The sequence below is a fragment of the Cnephaeus nilssonii genome, assembly GCF_951640355.1.
Source record: "Cnephaeus nilssonii genome assembly, chromosome: 10".
In the NCBI taxonomy this organism is placed as follows: Eukaryota; Metazoa; Chordata; class Mammalia; order Chiroptera; family Vespertilionidae; genus Cnephaeus; species Cnephaeus nilssonii.
Window position 1 is genome coordinate 24,839,151 of NC_137081.1, and position 16,742 is coordinate 24,855,892.

Genomic DNA, 16,742 nt, shown 5'->3' on the forward strand with positions numbered 1-16,742 from the left:
TTCTCTTGACTTTTAGATTCACTGGTTGATAGATATGTATTTGTTGTTCATAATTTTTATCTTTCCTCTTTTTAAAGAATACCTTTCAGCATTTCATATAATACTGGTTTGGTGGTGATGAACTCCTTTAGCTTTTTCTTATCTGTGAAGCTCTTTATCTGCCCTTCAATTCTGAATGATAACTTTGCTGGGTAGAGTAGTCTTGGTTGTAGGTTCCTGCTATTCATCACTTTGAATATTTCTTGCCACTCCCGTCTGGCCTGCATAGTTTCTGTTGAGAAATTAGCTGATAATCATATGGGTGCTCCCTTATAGGTAACTAACTGTTTTTCTCTTGCTGCTTTTAATATTCTCTCTTTGTCTTTTGCCCTTGGCATTTTAATTATGATGTGTCTTGGTGTGGTCCTCTTTGGATTCCTTTTGTTTGGGGTTCTGTGTGCTTCCTGGACTTGTAAGTCTATTTCTTTCATCAGGTGGGGGAAGTTTTCATTCATTATTTCTTCAAATAGGTTTTCAGCATCTTGCTCTCTCTCTTCTTCTGGTACCCCCATAATTCTGATGTTGGTTCGCTTGAAGTTGTCCCAGAGGCTTCTTACACTACCTTCAACTTTCTGAATTCTCTTCTCTTCTTGCTTCTCTGGAGGAGTGTCCTTGGCCTCTTTGTATTCCAAATCTTTAAGTTGATTCTTGCGATCCTCTAGTCTGCTGTTGGGTCTCTGTATAATATTTTTTATTTCAGTCAGTGTATGTTTAATTTCTAGTTGGTCCTTTTTCATATCCTCAAGGGTCTCATTAAATTTATCGGCCTTTTCCATGAAATTCTTGAAAAACCTTATAACCGTGGTTTTGAACTCTATGTCCAGTCGCTTGTTCTCCTCCATTTCTTTGGTTTGTGATCTGTTTCCTTGCCTCCTCATTTTCGCTGCTTCCCTGAGTTGGTAGGGTAGCTTTGTGTACTAGGTGTCCTATTGGTTCAACGGGTCAGCTTCTCAGTTACCTGAGGTGGACACTCTTGGTGTACCCTTGTGTACTGTGTGTCCCCCAGCAGGAGCTACAGCAAGGACTAGTTTTCTCCTCTTTGCTTAGGTGGTTTTGGAGCAGTCTGACTGGAGCTGCAGTTTATTTGGTTAAGCTGCCACAGAACAGGCCATTTATATGCAAAAGCCGCTGTGTGGAGCCTGGGCGGGTTTGTAGAATGTGCGGGGCGGGGCCTCAGGGCGGGGCGGGGTCTCAGGGCGTCACTAGGCTAGGGCGTGGCAAACGGCGATGGCTGCCGTCAGCCGTCTCTGCCTTTCCGTGTTTCCAAGTCCCCGCGTCCCACGCTCCAGCGCAGTAAACAATGATTGCTGGGCGCACCTCTGCAAAAAAGTCACTCTCACTCTCTGACCCGATGGCCGAGAGTCCAGCTTCTCCCCGTAGGTGTCTGGGTCCCCCGCGTGTCCCCAAAAACTGGATTTCAGAGTGATCGGGAGTTTGTCTCCCTGCGGGTTGAAGAAAAGCCGCGCGCCCAGTCGCCCGCCTCCAGCCCGATTCGCGCCTCCGTATTTCACTCAGCTTTTCAGTGTTTGTGCTCCTTTCTCTCCTTAGTTGTAAATCTACCACTCAGCCAGCTTTCCTGTGGTTCTGGGTGGTAGATGTTTTGTCTTTTAGTTGTATTTTTGAAATTGTTGTGCGAGGCAGCAGATTAGTTGTTTAACTTTGCCGCCATCTTGGTTCCTCTGGGTTGTTTCTATGTTTGGCTATTGAGGTACAGACATCTTTTCAAGATAGTGATTTCATTTCCTTCAGATAAATATCCAGAAATGGGATTGCTGGATCACCTGTGATCCAATCTTAATATTCCAAAAATAAAAATATTCCTTACTAACTTGTGGGCTACTGACCTGCTGACTGAAAAGTAACAAATTGAAAAAGAGAGCCAACATTTATTGACTATCTTTAACCTACGACCCCACATGTCACAGATTATTAGGTTTATTATTTTAGATGAGGAAAACTGAAGCTCAAGATGTTAAATATCTTGCCTAAGACCACATGGGTGTGACCATGATGTTTTATTGAATGGGTCTATTTATTTACATATTTATTTAAGCACCCTTACTGAGATTCAGAGGTACAGTAAACTGCACATATTTAAAGTGTACAATTTGACAAGTTGTGATATAAGAAGCCATCACCACAGTTAAGATAGTGAATATAGCCATCATCTCTAAAGGTTTCTCATATTCCTTTTGTAATCTCTCCAAGCATTTACTGATATGCTTTCTGTCATGCAGATTAGTTTGCATTTTCCAGTGTTTTATCTAAAAACTAGAGGCCCGGTGCACAAAATTCGTGCACGGGGGCAGAGGGTGTCCCTCAGCCCAGCCTGCACCCTCTCCAATCTGGGACATCCCTCTCACAATCCAGGACTGCTGGCTCCCAACTGCTCGCCTGCCTGCCTTCCTGATTGCCCCTAAGCGCTTCTGCCTGCCAGCCTGATCACCCCCTAACCACTCCCCTTCCAGCCTGATTGATGCCTAACTTGCTCCCTTGCCAGCCTGTTTGCCCCTAACTGCCCTCCCCTGCAGGCCTGGTCCCTCCCAACTGCCCTCCCCTGCTGGCCTGATCGCCCACAACTGCCCTCCCTTGCAGGCCTGGTCCCTCCCAACTGCCCTCCTCTGCTGGCCATCTTGTGGTGGCCATCTTGTGTCCACATGGGGGCAGTCATCTTTGACCACATGGGGGCAGCCATCTTGTGTGTTGGAGTGACAGTCAATTTGCATATTATTCTTTTATTAGATAGGATTATATAGGATAGAGGCCTGGTGCATGTGTGGGGGCCAGCTGGTCTCTTTGACCTCCAATTTAGAAGAATCATGTTACCTTGGATTGCTTGATGAGATAAAAATAGAAAATAGAGGTGATCCCTTCACCTAGTTTTTGTAGGGTTTTCTGCTTTCGATCCAATTTAGGATCAAGGGATTTAAAAATCTTTTTTGATACGATATGAAATAGAAAAGAATGTGTGCAATGTGTGGAGTGGGAGTTTAAATGAGAGCACTCCTTTAGATAGTAAGATATTAAAGTGTATCAGGCGACTAAGATGTTCTGCTTAGTGCTCCAGTATTTGACTTACTATCCTATGGAAGTAAATCAAAAAGTGGGAGAGAAACATCATGGATTGGCTGCCTCCTGCACCACCCCTACTGGGGATTGAGCACACGACCCAGGTATGTGCCCTGAACGGAAGTGAAGGGACAAAGTTCTTTTTAAGTTCAAGCTGATGGAGAGTGGAAAGGAGTTTGGGGCACTGAAGGCAGCACTGGATTAGCGACTGTGGCACATAATAGCAGAGAAGGAGGCAATGGCACTCCTGAAAGTAATAGTAACAGCTGGCATTTATTGAGCACTTACTATGCACCAAACCTTATGTCTTTATACTCCCTCCCCTCTCATTGATATATTTCTCTTTTTATAAACATTTTTTTCAGTGTAACATATAGCACAAACATAAGAAAGAAATCTCTAGCTTAGCTTAATATATTACTTTAAGGCTTACATTCTTGTTACTAACTACCCAAGCCAAGATTGGTCAGTTTTTGCATCATTAGGTGCATGAAAAATTTGGATTTTGCTCTGTCATTGTGAAATATTACAAGTAGTGATAGAGGAGCTATGATAGAAAGAGTCCCTCCTATGCTATTTCTATCTCTGGCAATAGAGTTCCTGAAAATGAAGTTTGTCGCTAGCATGTGCCCCTGTGTGGGCACATGAGTAATGGCTGCTCGGTCAAGGTGAACACCTGTTGTATCCCTCTGCATTCCTCCTGTCAGTGATGATCCTTCCTCCTTTTCTCCCTCCCCCCCGCCCCTTATCTCATGCCAGTGGGAACTTTGAATTTAGGCAGATCAACCACTTATATATAGTATGTGGCTTGGGCAATTCACTGAACCTCTCTAAGCCCCATCATCTCTTCTATGGAAAGGGCATTAAGAATACTATGGCTGCGGGAGAAACCAAGATGGTGGCATAGGTAAACACCTAAACTGCTGCCTTGCACAACAATTTCAAAACTACAACTAAAAGACAAAACAGACATAATCCAGAACCACAGGAAGGCTGGCAGAGTGGAAATTCTACAACTGGAAGGAAAGAGAAAAGCACATTGAGACTCACAGGAACTGCGGAAGGCAGAGGGGTGGAGGTGTGCGTGCGGAGAGGGCTGGCAACTAAGTACATGGCTGGCTTTCTCAATCGGGAGGGAGACAAAAGCTCCCGACTGCTCTGAACTCCAGTTCCAGGCGAGACTCTGGGGACCCAGACTCATTCGGGGAGAAACTGGACTGTCGGGCAGAGGGCGAAACTCGAGGGCGGCTTTCTCTCAGAGGTGCTTGCAGTGATTACCGCGGGACACTGAGGCCCAGGGGGGTTCTTAGGACAGGGCTGATGGGAAGCCATTGCTGTATGCTCCGCCCTGAGACTCCACCCCATCCAAGCTGAGCGTAAAGGCTTTTGCGAGTCTTGTCTCATAGGGTGTCTCCAGCACAGAAGTTCTCCCATTGTAGACACAGCTGATCCTCACAGCCAATTGGCCTGGAGGTCAATTCCTCCCAGTGATACCAACAACAATCAAGGCTTAACTACAACAAGATTGTGTACACAGCCCACAAAGGGGTGCACCAAGAGTGTCCACCTCAGGTAACTGGGGAGGCTGAGCCACTGGGCCCTATAGGACACATAGCACACAAAGCCACTCTATCAACTCAGGGAAGCAGCCAAAATGTGGAGACAAAGAAACAGGTCACAAATGACAGAAATGGAGGAAAGCAAATGACTGGATATAGAGTTCAAAACCACGGTTATAAGGTTTTTCAAGAATTTTCTGGAAAAGGCCGATAAATTTAGCAAGACTGTCAAGGATATGAAAAAGGACCAACTAGAAATTAAGCATACACTGACTGAAATAAAAAATAATATACAAAGATCCAACAGCAGACTAGAGGATCGCAAGAATCAAGTCAAAGATTTGAAATACAAAGAAGCAAAAAACACCCAACCGGAAAAGCAAAATGAAAAAAGAATCCAAAAATTTGAAGATAGTGTAAGGAGCCTCTGGGACAACTTCAAGCGTACCAACATCCGAATTATGGGAGTGCCAGAAGAAGAGAGAGAGCAAGATACTGAAAACCTATTTGAAGAAATAATGACAGAAAACTTCCCCCACCTGGTGAAAGAAATAGACTTACAAGTCCAGGAAGTGCACAGAACCCCAAACAAAAGGAATCTAAAGAGGACCACACCAAGACACATCATAATTAAAATGCCAAGAGCAAAAGACAAAGAGAGAATATTAAAAGCAGCAAGAGAAAAACAGTTAGTTACCTACAAGGGCGCACCCATACGATTGTTAGCTGATTTCTCAACAGAAACTGTGCAGGCCAGAAGGGAGTGGCAAGAAATAGTCAAAGTGATGAATAACAAGAACCTACAACCAAGACTACTCTACCCAGCAAAGTTATCATTCAGAATTGAAGGTCAGATAAAGAGCTTCACAGGTAAGAAAAAGCTAAAGGGAGTTCATCACCACCAAACCAGGATTATATGAAATGCTGAAAGGTATTCTTTAAGAGGAAGAAGAAGAAAAAGGTAAAGATAAAAATTATGAACAACAAATACATATCTATCAACAAGTGAATCTAAAAATCAAGTGAATAAAAAATCTGATGAACAGAATAAACTGGTGAATCAGGGGCATAGAAAGGGAGTGGACTAACAATTCTCAGGGTTGTTGGTGCGAAAAGAGACTGGACAAAAATCGTACACCTATGGATGAGGACAGTGGGGCGGGGAGGGTAAGGGCAGAGGGTGGGGTGGGAACCGGGTGGAGGGGAGCTATGGGGGGAAAGAAGTGGAACAATTGTAATAATCTGAACAATAAAGATTTATTAAAAAAATACTATGGCTGCTTCATTGATACCATGGATATATGAGGATTAAATGGAAATATTTTGGCCGAATACATAATACAATACTTGGTATATAGTAAACATCCAATACTATGTCATTGCCATCTTGTTTTATTACCCACTTGAACTGAGGCTCAGTTTAACACCCTTTGTATGTATTAAATCTCCCTCCATGGGCCAGTGATTGGACAAGAGTGAGCAGATGCTAACCCTGATTCCTGAGGGCTTCCCTTTCTTACAGCGGAGGTGTGCATTGGAATCCTCTTGCTACTGATCTTATACAACTACTGGTTCCTGTACATCCCTTACTTGACATGGCTCTACTTTGACTGGCGTACTCCAGAGCAAGGAGGCAGGAGATCCAACTGGGTCAGAAGCTGGGCCGTTTGGAAGTACTTTAATGACTACTTTCCAATTCATGTGAGTAGACTTGTTTTATATAGTATGATTTTGAGCTTGAAGAAGAATGAAAAAATTTTATTACATATACTTATTTTTTATGTATTTTTATTGATTTCAGAGAGGAAGGGAGAGGGAGAGAGAGAGATAGAAACATCAGTGATGAGAGAGAACCATTGATTGGCTGCCTCCTGCACGCCCCCCACTGGGGATCGAGCCCACAACCTGGGCATGTGCCCTTGATCAGAATCGAACCCGGGGCCCTTCAATCCACAGGCTGATGCTCTATCCACTGAGCCAAACCAGGTAGGGCTATTACATGTATTTTAAGCTTTTCCTCTTTTAGAGGAAGAAAGCCTACAAATCAGCCCAAGTTACTAAATAGACTGTAAGCTAAGTTAAAACTTAGGCTGTTGTGAGGGGCTCTGGGCTCAGGAAATAGTTAAAAATTTGGGGAGCAGTTTTAACCTAGGGAATTAAAACAAGTCATATTCTCCATTTCCTTTTTAAAATTTTTTTCATTTTTTTTTTTGTTAATCCTCAACCAAGGATATTTTATTCCATTGATTTTTTTTTTTTAGGGAGCGTGGAAGGGAGAGTGGAGGGGGAGAAAGAGAGAGAGAAAGAAACATCGATGTGAGATAGATACATCGATTGGTTGCATGGATCAAACCACAACCCAGGTACCTGCCCTTGATTGCGAATCAAACCTGGACCTTCAGTCCACAGGTGGATGCTCTAACCACTGAGCAACCCGCCAGGGCTCATATCCTTTTGACATAATTGTTAGTCATTTAGTTTCTTCCTGGAAACTAGTCAGGGAACTTTTTTCTTTTTCTTTTTTTTTTTTAAAATCTCAATGTAAATATGTTGTAGCTCATCAAAACTAGTGATTTGGATCCAAGTCACAATTACATATTTGGGTTTCACCCCCATGGAGTGCTCGTGGCTGGAGCCTTTGGAAATTTTTGTACAAATTATTCGGACTTCAAGAAGCTCTTCCCCGACTTTACTGCGTATCTCCATGTGCTTCCGATTTGGTTCCGGTGCCCTCTCTTCCGAGAATACCTGATGAGCAGTGGTAAGTAAAGGCAGATTGCTGTTTCTGCAATGTTCTAGGAAGACAGGATCACACAGAATGCCCCCCCCCCGCCCCCAACCCAGTTAGTTTTAGTCTTTATCCCAATCTGGCACTTTTTGGATATTTCTTGCCTCCCTCACTGCACTGTAAATTCCAGCACAACACAGACTGTCCTTTTCTCTGTCCACCCACAGATCTAGCATACTGCCTGGAATTTAGGGATGTTCAATAGGTGTGAATTTAATGAAAGAATAAATTGATGAGTCTATTTTATGATCCCAGATGTGGCAGAGAGAATCAAATAAGTGGTAAATGGCAGCGTTGGAAAGGTGCCTGATATGCTTTTATGAATATTAGAGATGAAAAATGTCCTCTGATGTGTCTTGAAGTAATGGCAGTATTAAACTAAACATAATCTGCTATTTTTTCCTTCCCAGGTTAAATAAATATAATGGGTCAGAAATAAGAGTTCATTCCACTTTGCTTTTCTGAACTAGTGGAAGATTCTTCGATTAGTGAAGCTGTAATTCTACCAATTCTGAGAATAAATTAAGCTGAAATGCTATCAAGATACGATATAAATTTGTACAATAGCTCTCACTGTGTCAGTAGCTCTCGCTTCAACTGAAGAGGCTCATTTTGTTTGGTTTTCCAATTTGACCAAATTATTAACTAACCATAAGCTATAGTAACTGAGAAAGTGCTTTCTGTTTATGATCATTGTATAGGTTAGTTATTATTGTCTTTGCATTTCTTGGATATAAAGGGAAGTGGATAGTCTTTTTTTTTTTTTTTTTTTTAAATTCCAATTTCAGGATCAATAAGTGGCATATTCAGAGATAGAATTTTCCATGGTCTTCCAGGTTTTCATTACTTCCTATTAATCTATCAAGTCTCCGTTGTTATAAATACCAGGTAGGAGTCACTCAGCACTGAAGAACCAGGATCAATGGCTGGATTTTTAGGTTCTGTTTATGGACCTTCTCCCATATGGCCCTGGGCTCTCTGTCCAGTCTAGGTTGCCACTACCTGTGGCCTCTAGGGGGTGCACTAAAACTCCCAAAATACTGTAGAGGAAAAATATCCCTTCTTTTCAGAGTTGTGCAGACATTGGGTTAGAATTTTTTTTCTTTTTTATTGAATTTATTAGGTTGACAGTTAATACAATTGTATGTTTCAGGTGTACAATTCTATAATACATCATCTGTATATTGTATTAAGTGTTTACCACCCAAGTAAAGTCTCCTTCCATCACCATTTATCCCCCCTTTACTTTCTCCTACCTCCCCCACCCCCTTTCCCTCTAGTAATCACCATAATATTGTCTGTGTCTATGAGGGTTCCCCCCGCCTTAATCCCTTCACCTTTTTCACCTGATCCACACCCCCTCTCGCCCCTGTCTCCTCCCCTTTGACAGTTGTCAGTCTGTTCTCTATCTATGAGTCTGTTTGTGTTTTGTTTGTTAATTTCCATTTGGGATAGCTGGTTGGACCTGGAGAGCATTATGCTAAGTGAAATAAGCCAGTCAGAGAAAGGGAAGTACCATATGATTTTACTCACATGTGGAATCTAATAAGCAAAATAAACTAACAAATTAGAGTTTCATAAAAAAAAATAAAGGGAAGCTTTAAAAATTTCAAAAAAGCGCAGAAAGATATTTACAGTAAATAGTTGATGATTCAAAGTATAGCCATAGGTGAGTTTGAATAGTGTAATTGAGAGCTGGTGTGGCAAATTCATGGCACAACAGATGCAGGTGCACCCTGTCCGTTGCATGTCAGATACAAATAATCAACCACAGAGTCTTTTTCCATGTGGTGCCCCCACAGCCACTGCCATTTACTGGAGTTGGCATCTGAGATGAGACGTGTCCATCACTGGCTTATGACACCACGAGACCTTTTCCTTTGCTATAACCTAAGATATTCCAAAAACGAAATAAATGGTACATTTGCACAATGGAATACTACTCAGCTGTAAAAAAAGAAGCAAGTCTTACTTTTTGGGACAGCGTGGATGGACCTGGAGAGCATTATGCTAAGTGAAATAAGCCTGTCAGAGAAAGACAAGTACCATATGATTTCACTTATGTGTGGAATCTAATGACAAAAATAAGCTAGCAAACAAAATAGAAACAGACTCATAGATACAGACTAACAGCTGTCAGGTGCTGGGTGAAAAGGTGAAGGGATTAAGAAAAAATAAAAAAGACAACAGTCTGGTGATTAACAGAGGGAAGGAGACTTGACTTTGGGTGGTGAACACACAATACAATGATACAGATGATGCATTACAGAATTGTGCATTTAAAACATATATACTTTTATTAACCAATGTCACCACAATAAATTCAATAAAAAATTTTTAAACACTAAAATAAAAATATCCAAACTTTTAGCCAGTGGAGGTGCAAAGTTAGAGAGTCAAACCCTCCCAGAACCTGCTTCCCAGGATAGGCCTGGGTCCGAGGCTGCCCATCTACTCTGTGTCTGCCTCAGTAGCTGCTGCTCTGGGTGCGAAAGACAGACGCATGCGCCAGACCTCAGGTAGTGAAGAACCAATAGGGTTTTCGAGATCCTTTGCTGTCAGATGTTTGTTTTGCTCTTACTCATGGGATTTCTGTGGCTTAAGTCCTTGTCAGTCCTGCCTCCAAACGCTTCCTCTTGGCTCATTTTGCTGAATAGGCACCCAGCAGGTGTCAGCCAGAGCACACTCTGTGTTTTAAGGCTCCTACTAAGGCTGGGCAGGTAGAGGCGGGCAGATCACAACAGGCTTATATACCGTGAGAAGGACTTTAGGTTTTATCTTGTAGGTAAGCCACGGGAACTTGGGAGGGGTTTTGAGCAAAAGAGGGACCTGACTGGATTGTGCAGGTTAGAAAGATCATTCAGACAGGAGATACATTAGAGGGAGGTGAGCCTGGAGACTGTGATGATAGAAGGGCCTGTTGGAGTGATCAGGGAGAGGTGATGAGGGCTCAGCCAGCACAGTGATTGCGGCAGTGGAAATACAGAAGAGGGGATTACTATGAAAAGTAGTTGACAGATTCAGCAATACTTAATGAAGGCAGCATGTAGTAATATTGTCACCATATAATCAGCATCTAGCAGGGTGTCTTGCTTGTAGCAGGTGCTCAGTAAATGCTTTTGAATGAATGAAAACGGTCAACATGGTGGCCAAGAAGAGGGGATTACATATGGACTTGGTTTCTGACTTGAATGACTAGATGATGGTTCCATTCACCTTGATCGCTAACGTTGGACAAGGAACAACCCTGATGAGTGATTGAATTCATTGGGTTTGGAAACATGGAATCTGAGGTGTCTCTCAGCTGTTGAGGTAGACAGAGTGTTCCAAATCTAAGCCGTATAGGAAATCTTGTTAGATGTGCACTAATACCATAGAATATTGTGATTAACGTGTTTTCAATTTTTAGAAAGGATAATTAGTTACACCTTTTGTTTTATTCACCAAGGGCCAGTTTCAGTTTCCAAGAAAAGTTTGTCCTATGTGCTGAGCAAGGAGGGAGGTGGAAACATTTCAGTCATTGTCCTTGGGGGTGCAGAGGAATCCTTAGATGCCCATCCCGGGAAATTCACTCTGTTCATCCGCCGGCGGAAAGGATTTGTGAAAATTGCTTTGACCCACGGGTAAGTGGCTTTTCATCTTGGGTGACTGGGTCAGGGAAGATAAGACATTATTAAATGAGTACGAGGAAGTAAAGTAATTTTTGTAGCCCTTAAAGACAGTCCTCCTTCTAATCGACCTGCCCACAAAGGTAGCTCAAAGCCATGGCACCCACCAACTAAAATGTCTTTAAAAGCAAAGCAAACAAAAAACATACCAGGTGTCCAGCCAAATGAACAAAGGAACCATGGCCAAAACAATAGATGAAAAATCTTCCCGGAACCTTGATTTTCTATAGAATAATTTCCATAATCACTAGGCTGCTGAAGTGCCTCCCAAAGAATTTCAACTGTAAGTCAGTTTCAATGTATGGAACATGAAATTAGTAGCATAGGTTGACTTGCGGACATTAAATAATTGTTAGAAATCTGTTGCGAAGTCAATTGGACATTATCACATCTTTGCATCCTTTTCATTGAAACTTCTCATTCTTTCCTTTTTTGTTTGTTTTTTATTTGCAGCGCCTATTTGGTCCCTGTGTTTTCTTTTGGTGAAAATGAACTGTTTAAACAAGTTAGCAACCCTGAAGGCTCATTGCTTCGAACTGTGCAGGATAAACTACAGAAGATCATGGGGTTTGCTTTGCCACTATTCCATGCCAGAGGAATTTTTCAGTACAGTTTTGGCCTAGTGCCCTATCGGAAACCTATTCACACTGTTGGTATGTACATCGAAGACTGACGCTTGTTAAAACAAGTAAAAGCGTTATCTTACTTTGAGCATTGTTTGTTATTATTGACTGAGGTGCTAATCCAAGGGAAGTAGCTTTGAGTAAGAACTCCTTAAAATAACAATTCTATAGAAGTTATTTGAGCTTCATGTCCAGTATGCCTGTTATTTATAAAATGACTATATTTTGTATTTGAGTGGGAATTGATGACTTCCAAGATCACTGCTCTTGAACTTCAGGTAGAATCCAATTTTAGAAATAAAATTTCTAGTCCTATAGGATGATTCTATTTCTCTGTAGCAGCAGAGTATAACAGTAATTCTTTGATGAAGTTACATCGAATCTATTAATATATACAAGTTTCTGTATAAAAGGTGTTTTCATCATGTTAGTATACATAGGCATCAGTTTCTATAGCAAATGCATTCTTTTTATGCAACTTAGATATATTTATGTGTATCCTAATATAGACTGATTTTATTTTTTAAAGTTGCATGTTTAGCCCGACCAGCATGGCTCAGTGGTTGAGTGTTGACCTATGAACCAGGAGGTCACGGTTCAATTCCTGGTCAGGGAACATGCCCAGTTGCGGGCTAGATCCCCAGTGTGGGGTGTGCAGGAGGCAGCCGATCAATGATTCTCTCTCATCATTGATGTTTCTATCGCTTTGTTTCTCCCGCTTCCTCTCTGAAGTCAATAAAAAATATATTTTTTTCAAAGTTGCATGTTTAGGGAAATGGAGGTGACAGACCATGTTGATAAAATGGCTGAGGAGGAAAGTAACTAGTTCCTTAGGTTGAAAAGGAACTGGAGAGTTGGAAATGAGAAAGCTGAGTCAGGCGCTAATATCAGAATTAACCAAAATTATATACTTCATAGGAAACTGAAGTAAGAGTCCCACTATGGCTAGCCCATTAACTAAAATACAGATTTTTTCTTTTTAGGTCTGTTTCATTAAAATAGGAATTTATTACTGTTAGCTTACAAGGGCTTAGCATTTCACATGCAGTCACATGACATTTTTAAATGCTATATTTAACTCAAATGGAATGTTAGAAGATGTTGATCTGTTAGTGTAATAGAAATACTGAGATAAGTTTAAGTCTGCAATTGTGTTTTTCAGGATAAGCTGGTTACATTTTTTTGGCATATTGTTAATTAGTCATTTTTATATTTTATGTGCAAAATACTGTAGTTGGTATTTTGGGGGGATATAAGGAGAATGGCAAGACATGCTTTTAGGAACTGGAAGTTTAATTAAGTGTAACACATATGCACCATGAAAGAAGTTGTGGATGTTCAAAGCAAGTATATTTTTTCAGGTTAAATGATCATAGTTATTACCTGGTTGGCTTCAACATTTAAAAAATTTTATTCTTCTTTTTAAAATTTTTATTGAATTTATTGGGGTGACATTGATTAATAAAATTATATAGGTTTCAAGTGTACAATTCCATAATATATGTCATCTGTAGATCATATTGTGTGTTCACCATCCCAAGTCAAGTCTCCTTCTAACACAATTTATTCCCCCGTAAACATTTTTTTAAAAGTAGTTTGTCATTCAACATAGACTGGTTACACCTCTACTGACAAGTAATTAATTGATCAGTGGTCAAATGGAAATGACCAAATTCAAATTCGTTGTCAAGACTAGAAAACTGCAGCATGGTTTTCACTCATGCCTGTGTCCAATGGGCTTCTCTTAAAGATTCAGGAAAAGGAAAGATTCCTTCAGCACATGTTTCTATTTACCCCTGAACAATTACGTCAGAAAGACCATTTCTTGTTGCTAGCATCTCAGTTTCCACTATTACTTGAAATCTCTCAAAGCCCATGCTATGAATCTGAATGTTTCAAGGATTCGGCTGCCATGATCCAGTTGTGGTCCGGTGGGAGTCAGATGATTGAGAGCAGCCTGATGGTGTGAGCTAGACCCCCAGATGAGGTGTAGTTAAAGACTTGTGTAGTGACTTGTAATAACACAAATTGAGGACAAGATATTTACAACTAGAGTCCTGGTGCATGAAATTTGTGTAGGGGGGGATCCTCAGCCTGGCCTGCACCCTCTCGCAATCCAGGACCCTTCGGGGGATGTCTGACTGCGGGATCCAACTGCTAAACCAGCAGTTGGACATCCCTCTCACAATCCGGGACCGCTGGCTCCTAACTGCTGACCTGTCTGCCTGCCTGATTGCCCCTAACCCCTCTGCCTGCCTGCCTCATCGCCGCTAACTGCCTCTGCCTCAGCCCCCGCTGCTGTAGCTTTGTCCGGAAGGACGTCCAGAATGATGTCCAGAAGGTTGTTCGGCTGTCCGGTCTAATTAGCATATTATGCTTTTATTATTATAAATTCCATAAACAAAAGCGAAGCTGTGGATCAGTCAGATGCAACAGAGAATAAAATACTGTATTATATTGAAACAGTGAAGTTACCATGTTCATTTCTATTTTAGATGAATGCACTTCAAACCCAGGGTTGTTTCTTTGCTGACTTCCAGGCAGGATTCAGGCAGCATCCAGTTATTTTACAGACCCTCTGGCATCTCTTTCTAGAGGTGGTTTGGTTTATTTGTTTTATAAAAGTAAAAAAAAATTTTTTCAGTTATAGTTGACATTCAATATTATATTAGTTTCAGGTGTACAGCATAATGGTTAGACTTTTATATACCTTAGAAAGTGATCACACACACACACCCATAAGTCTAGTATGCACCTGGCACCATACATAATTATTACAATATTATTGACTATATTTCCTATCTGTACTTTACATCCCCGTGGTTATTTTGTAACTGCCAATTTACAAATCCCTTTGCCTTTTTCACCCAGTTCCCCAAACCCTCTCCCCTCTGGCAACAATCAGTTTTCTCTCTGTATCTATGAGTTTGTTTCTGTTTTGATTATTTGTTTATTTTGTTTTTTAGATTCCACATATAAGTGAAATCATATGGTATTTGTCTTTCTCTGTCTGACTTATTTCCCTTAGCATAATACCCTCTAGGGCCATCCATGTTGTTGCAAATGGTAAGATTTCCTTCTTTCCTTTGGACAAGTAATGTTCCATTGTAAATATGTACCACATCTTTTTTATCCAGTCATTTATTAATGGACACTTAGGTTGCTTCCTTCGCTATTATATATGAAATGTCCTTCTTTGTCTCTTGTTATAGCCTTTGCCTTAAAGTCTGTTTTGTCTTATATAAGTATTGCTACCCCAGCTTTTTTTTCTTCTCATTTTCATCCCTTTACTTTCAGTCTATGTGTATCTTTCAATCTGAAGTAGATCTCTTGTAGGCAGTGTATGTATGGATCTTGCTTTCTTTTCCATTTAGCCACCCTTTGTCTTTTGATTGGAGCACATAATTCATTTACATTTAAAATAATTATTGATAGACTAGAGGACCATTGCATGAAGATCCATGCAATAGGCCTTCCTTCCCCTGGCTGCCGGCACTGTTTTTCTTCCCGCACCCAGGACCCAGGCCTTTGCTCTGGCCTCCGCCTTGCATCTTCGCTCCGATTGGAGCCTTCAGTCTTCGCTCTGGCCAGAGCCTTCAGTCTTCACTCTAGCTGGAGTGCTGTTCCTGTAGCTCCCTCTGCCCCTTTCTCTCCCCCTCATAGCAGGCATCCCACCCAGCCCAGCGCTCCACGCCTGCATGCGGTGCTGCCCAGAGGCCTGGAGCAGCTGGGGGGTGGGGCTTCTGCCAGCTTTGTCAGGTTGATTTGCATACTCACTCCTGATTGGCTGGTGGGTGTCGCGACGTGACGGTCAATTTGCATGTTCTCTTTTATTAGTATAGATATGTAGTTATTGCTATTTTGTTGTTTATATATTTTTCTTTTTTCACTTCTTTTTCTATATTAGTTGTAATTTACCAAAAAGTCCCAGTGTTAGATTATTTGCATTATGGATACCCTTACAGGCTTCCCATCAGTGTTTGTGTGCAGCACAGAAAGGGATCTAGTACCATCTTTGCTAGACTTCCATGGACTTCCTGTTAACTCCTCAGCCTGTCTTCTGATTGTGGGTGTCATAGAAGTGCTGGTTTCATTTTGATCCTTATGGCAGCATTGAAAACAACCGTGCCATTAAGCCATTGGCCCTTTTTATCTGCAGGCGCACCATGATGGCTGTGTCTAACTCTCAGCACTGGCCACACGCACAATCAATACTGACGTCATGGCCCTGGCTGGTTTGGCTCAGCAAATAGAGCATTGGCCTGCAGACTGAAGGGTCCTGGGTTCGATTCTGGTCAAGGGCACATGCTAGCATTGCGAGCTCCATCCCAGCAGGGGATGTGCAGGAGGCAGCCAATCAGTGATTCTCTCTCATCATTGATGTTTCTATCTATCTCTCCCTCTCCCTTCCTCTCTGAAATCAATAAAAATATTTTTTAAAAAATTTAAAAAAATACTGATGTCACGAAGCTGGTTATTATGCATCAGTCAGATGTGCGAGGAGGTGGTGTGGGCTTGAGGTCCGACTTGGAGAGACTTAGGATGTTTCCTTTATCTTCTCAGAGGTTACACCTCCAAAGAGGAGATGATTAGAATTGTCTGTCTTCTCTAATGGTTCCTGGGGAGTAGGTGATGTAATCTGTGCGGAGGCACCTGTGCCCTCAGGTGCTAGGGGAGTGCGGGTTGAATCAGAGCAGAAGCTTCCTGACTAGATTCTTGGGAGCTAGCAAATGTGTTTCAATTTTCCTGTTAATGTTAATCGGAATCAAATAATGAGGATATAATGAGACAAATTCGGATTGTGGGGCATTGTACAAAACAGCTGGTCTGAACTCTTGAAAAATATCAATGTTGTGAAAGATCGAAAGGAGAGAGTGAGTATTCAGAGAGACACACCGGCTGCTGTGGATCTGGGGGAACAGGATAAAAGGTCTTATTGAGACATTTGGTCAAGTTTGAATGTGGATTAAGTACAAAATAATATTGTGTAGAGGTT

At 41.6% G+C, this 16,742-nt stretch overlaps 1 protein-coding gene across 2 annotated transcripts in view; it reads left to right on the plus strand.

The window, feature by feature from the left end:
• MOGAT1 (monoacylglycerol O-acyltransferase 1) overlaps positions 1-16,742 on the plus strand; it is a 31,943-nt gene that overhangs the window by 4,916 nt on the left and 10,285 nt on the right. For both annotated transcript variants that reach the window (XM_079781847.1, XM_079781848.1), the window contains exons 2-5: positions 6,190-6,368; positions 7,224-7,428; positions 10,904-11,078; positions 11,577-11,776. In XM_079781847.1, coding sequence (XP_079637973.1) covers positions 6,190-6,368; positions 7,224-7,428; positions 10,904-11,078; positions 11,577-11,776 — 759 coding nt within the window. The remainder of the gene's footprint in view (positions 1-6,189; positions 6,369-7,223; positions 7,429-10,903; positions 11,079-11,576; positions 11,777-16,742) is intronic.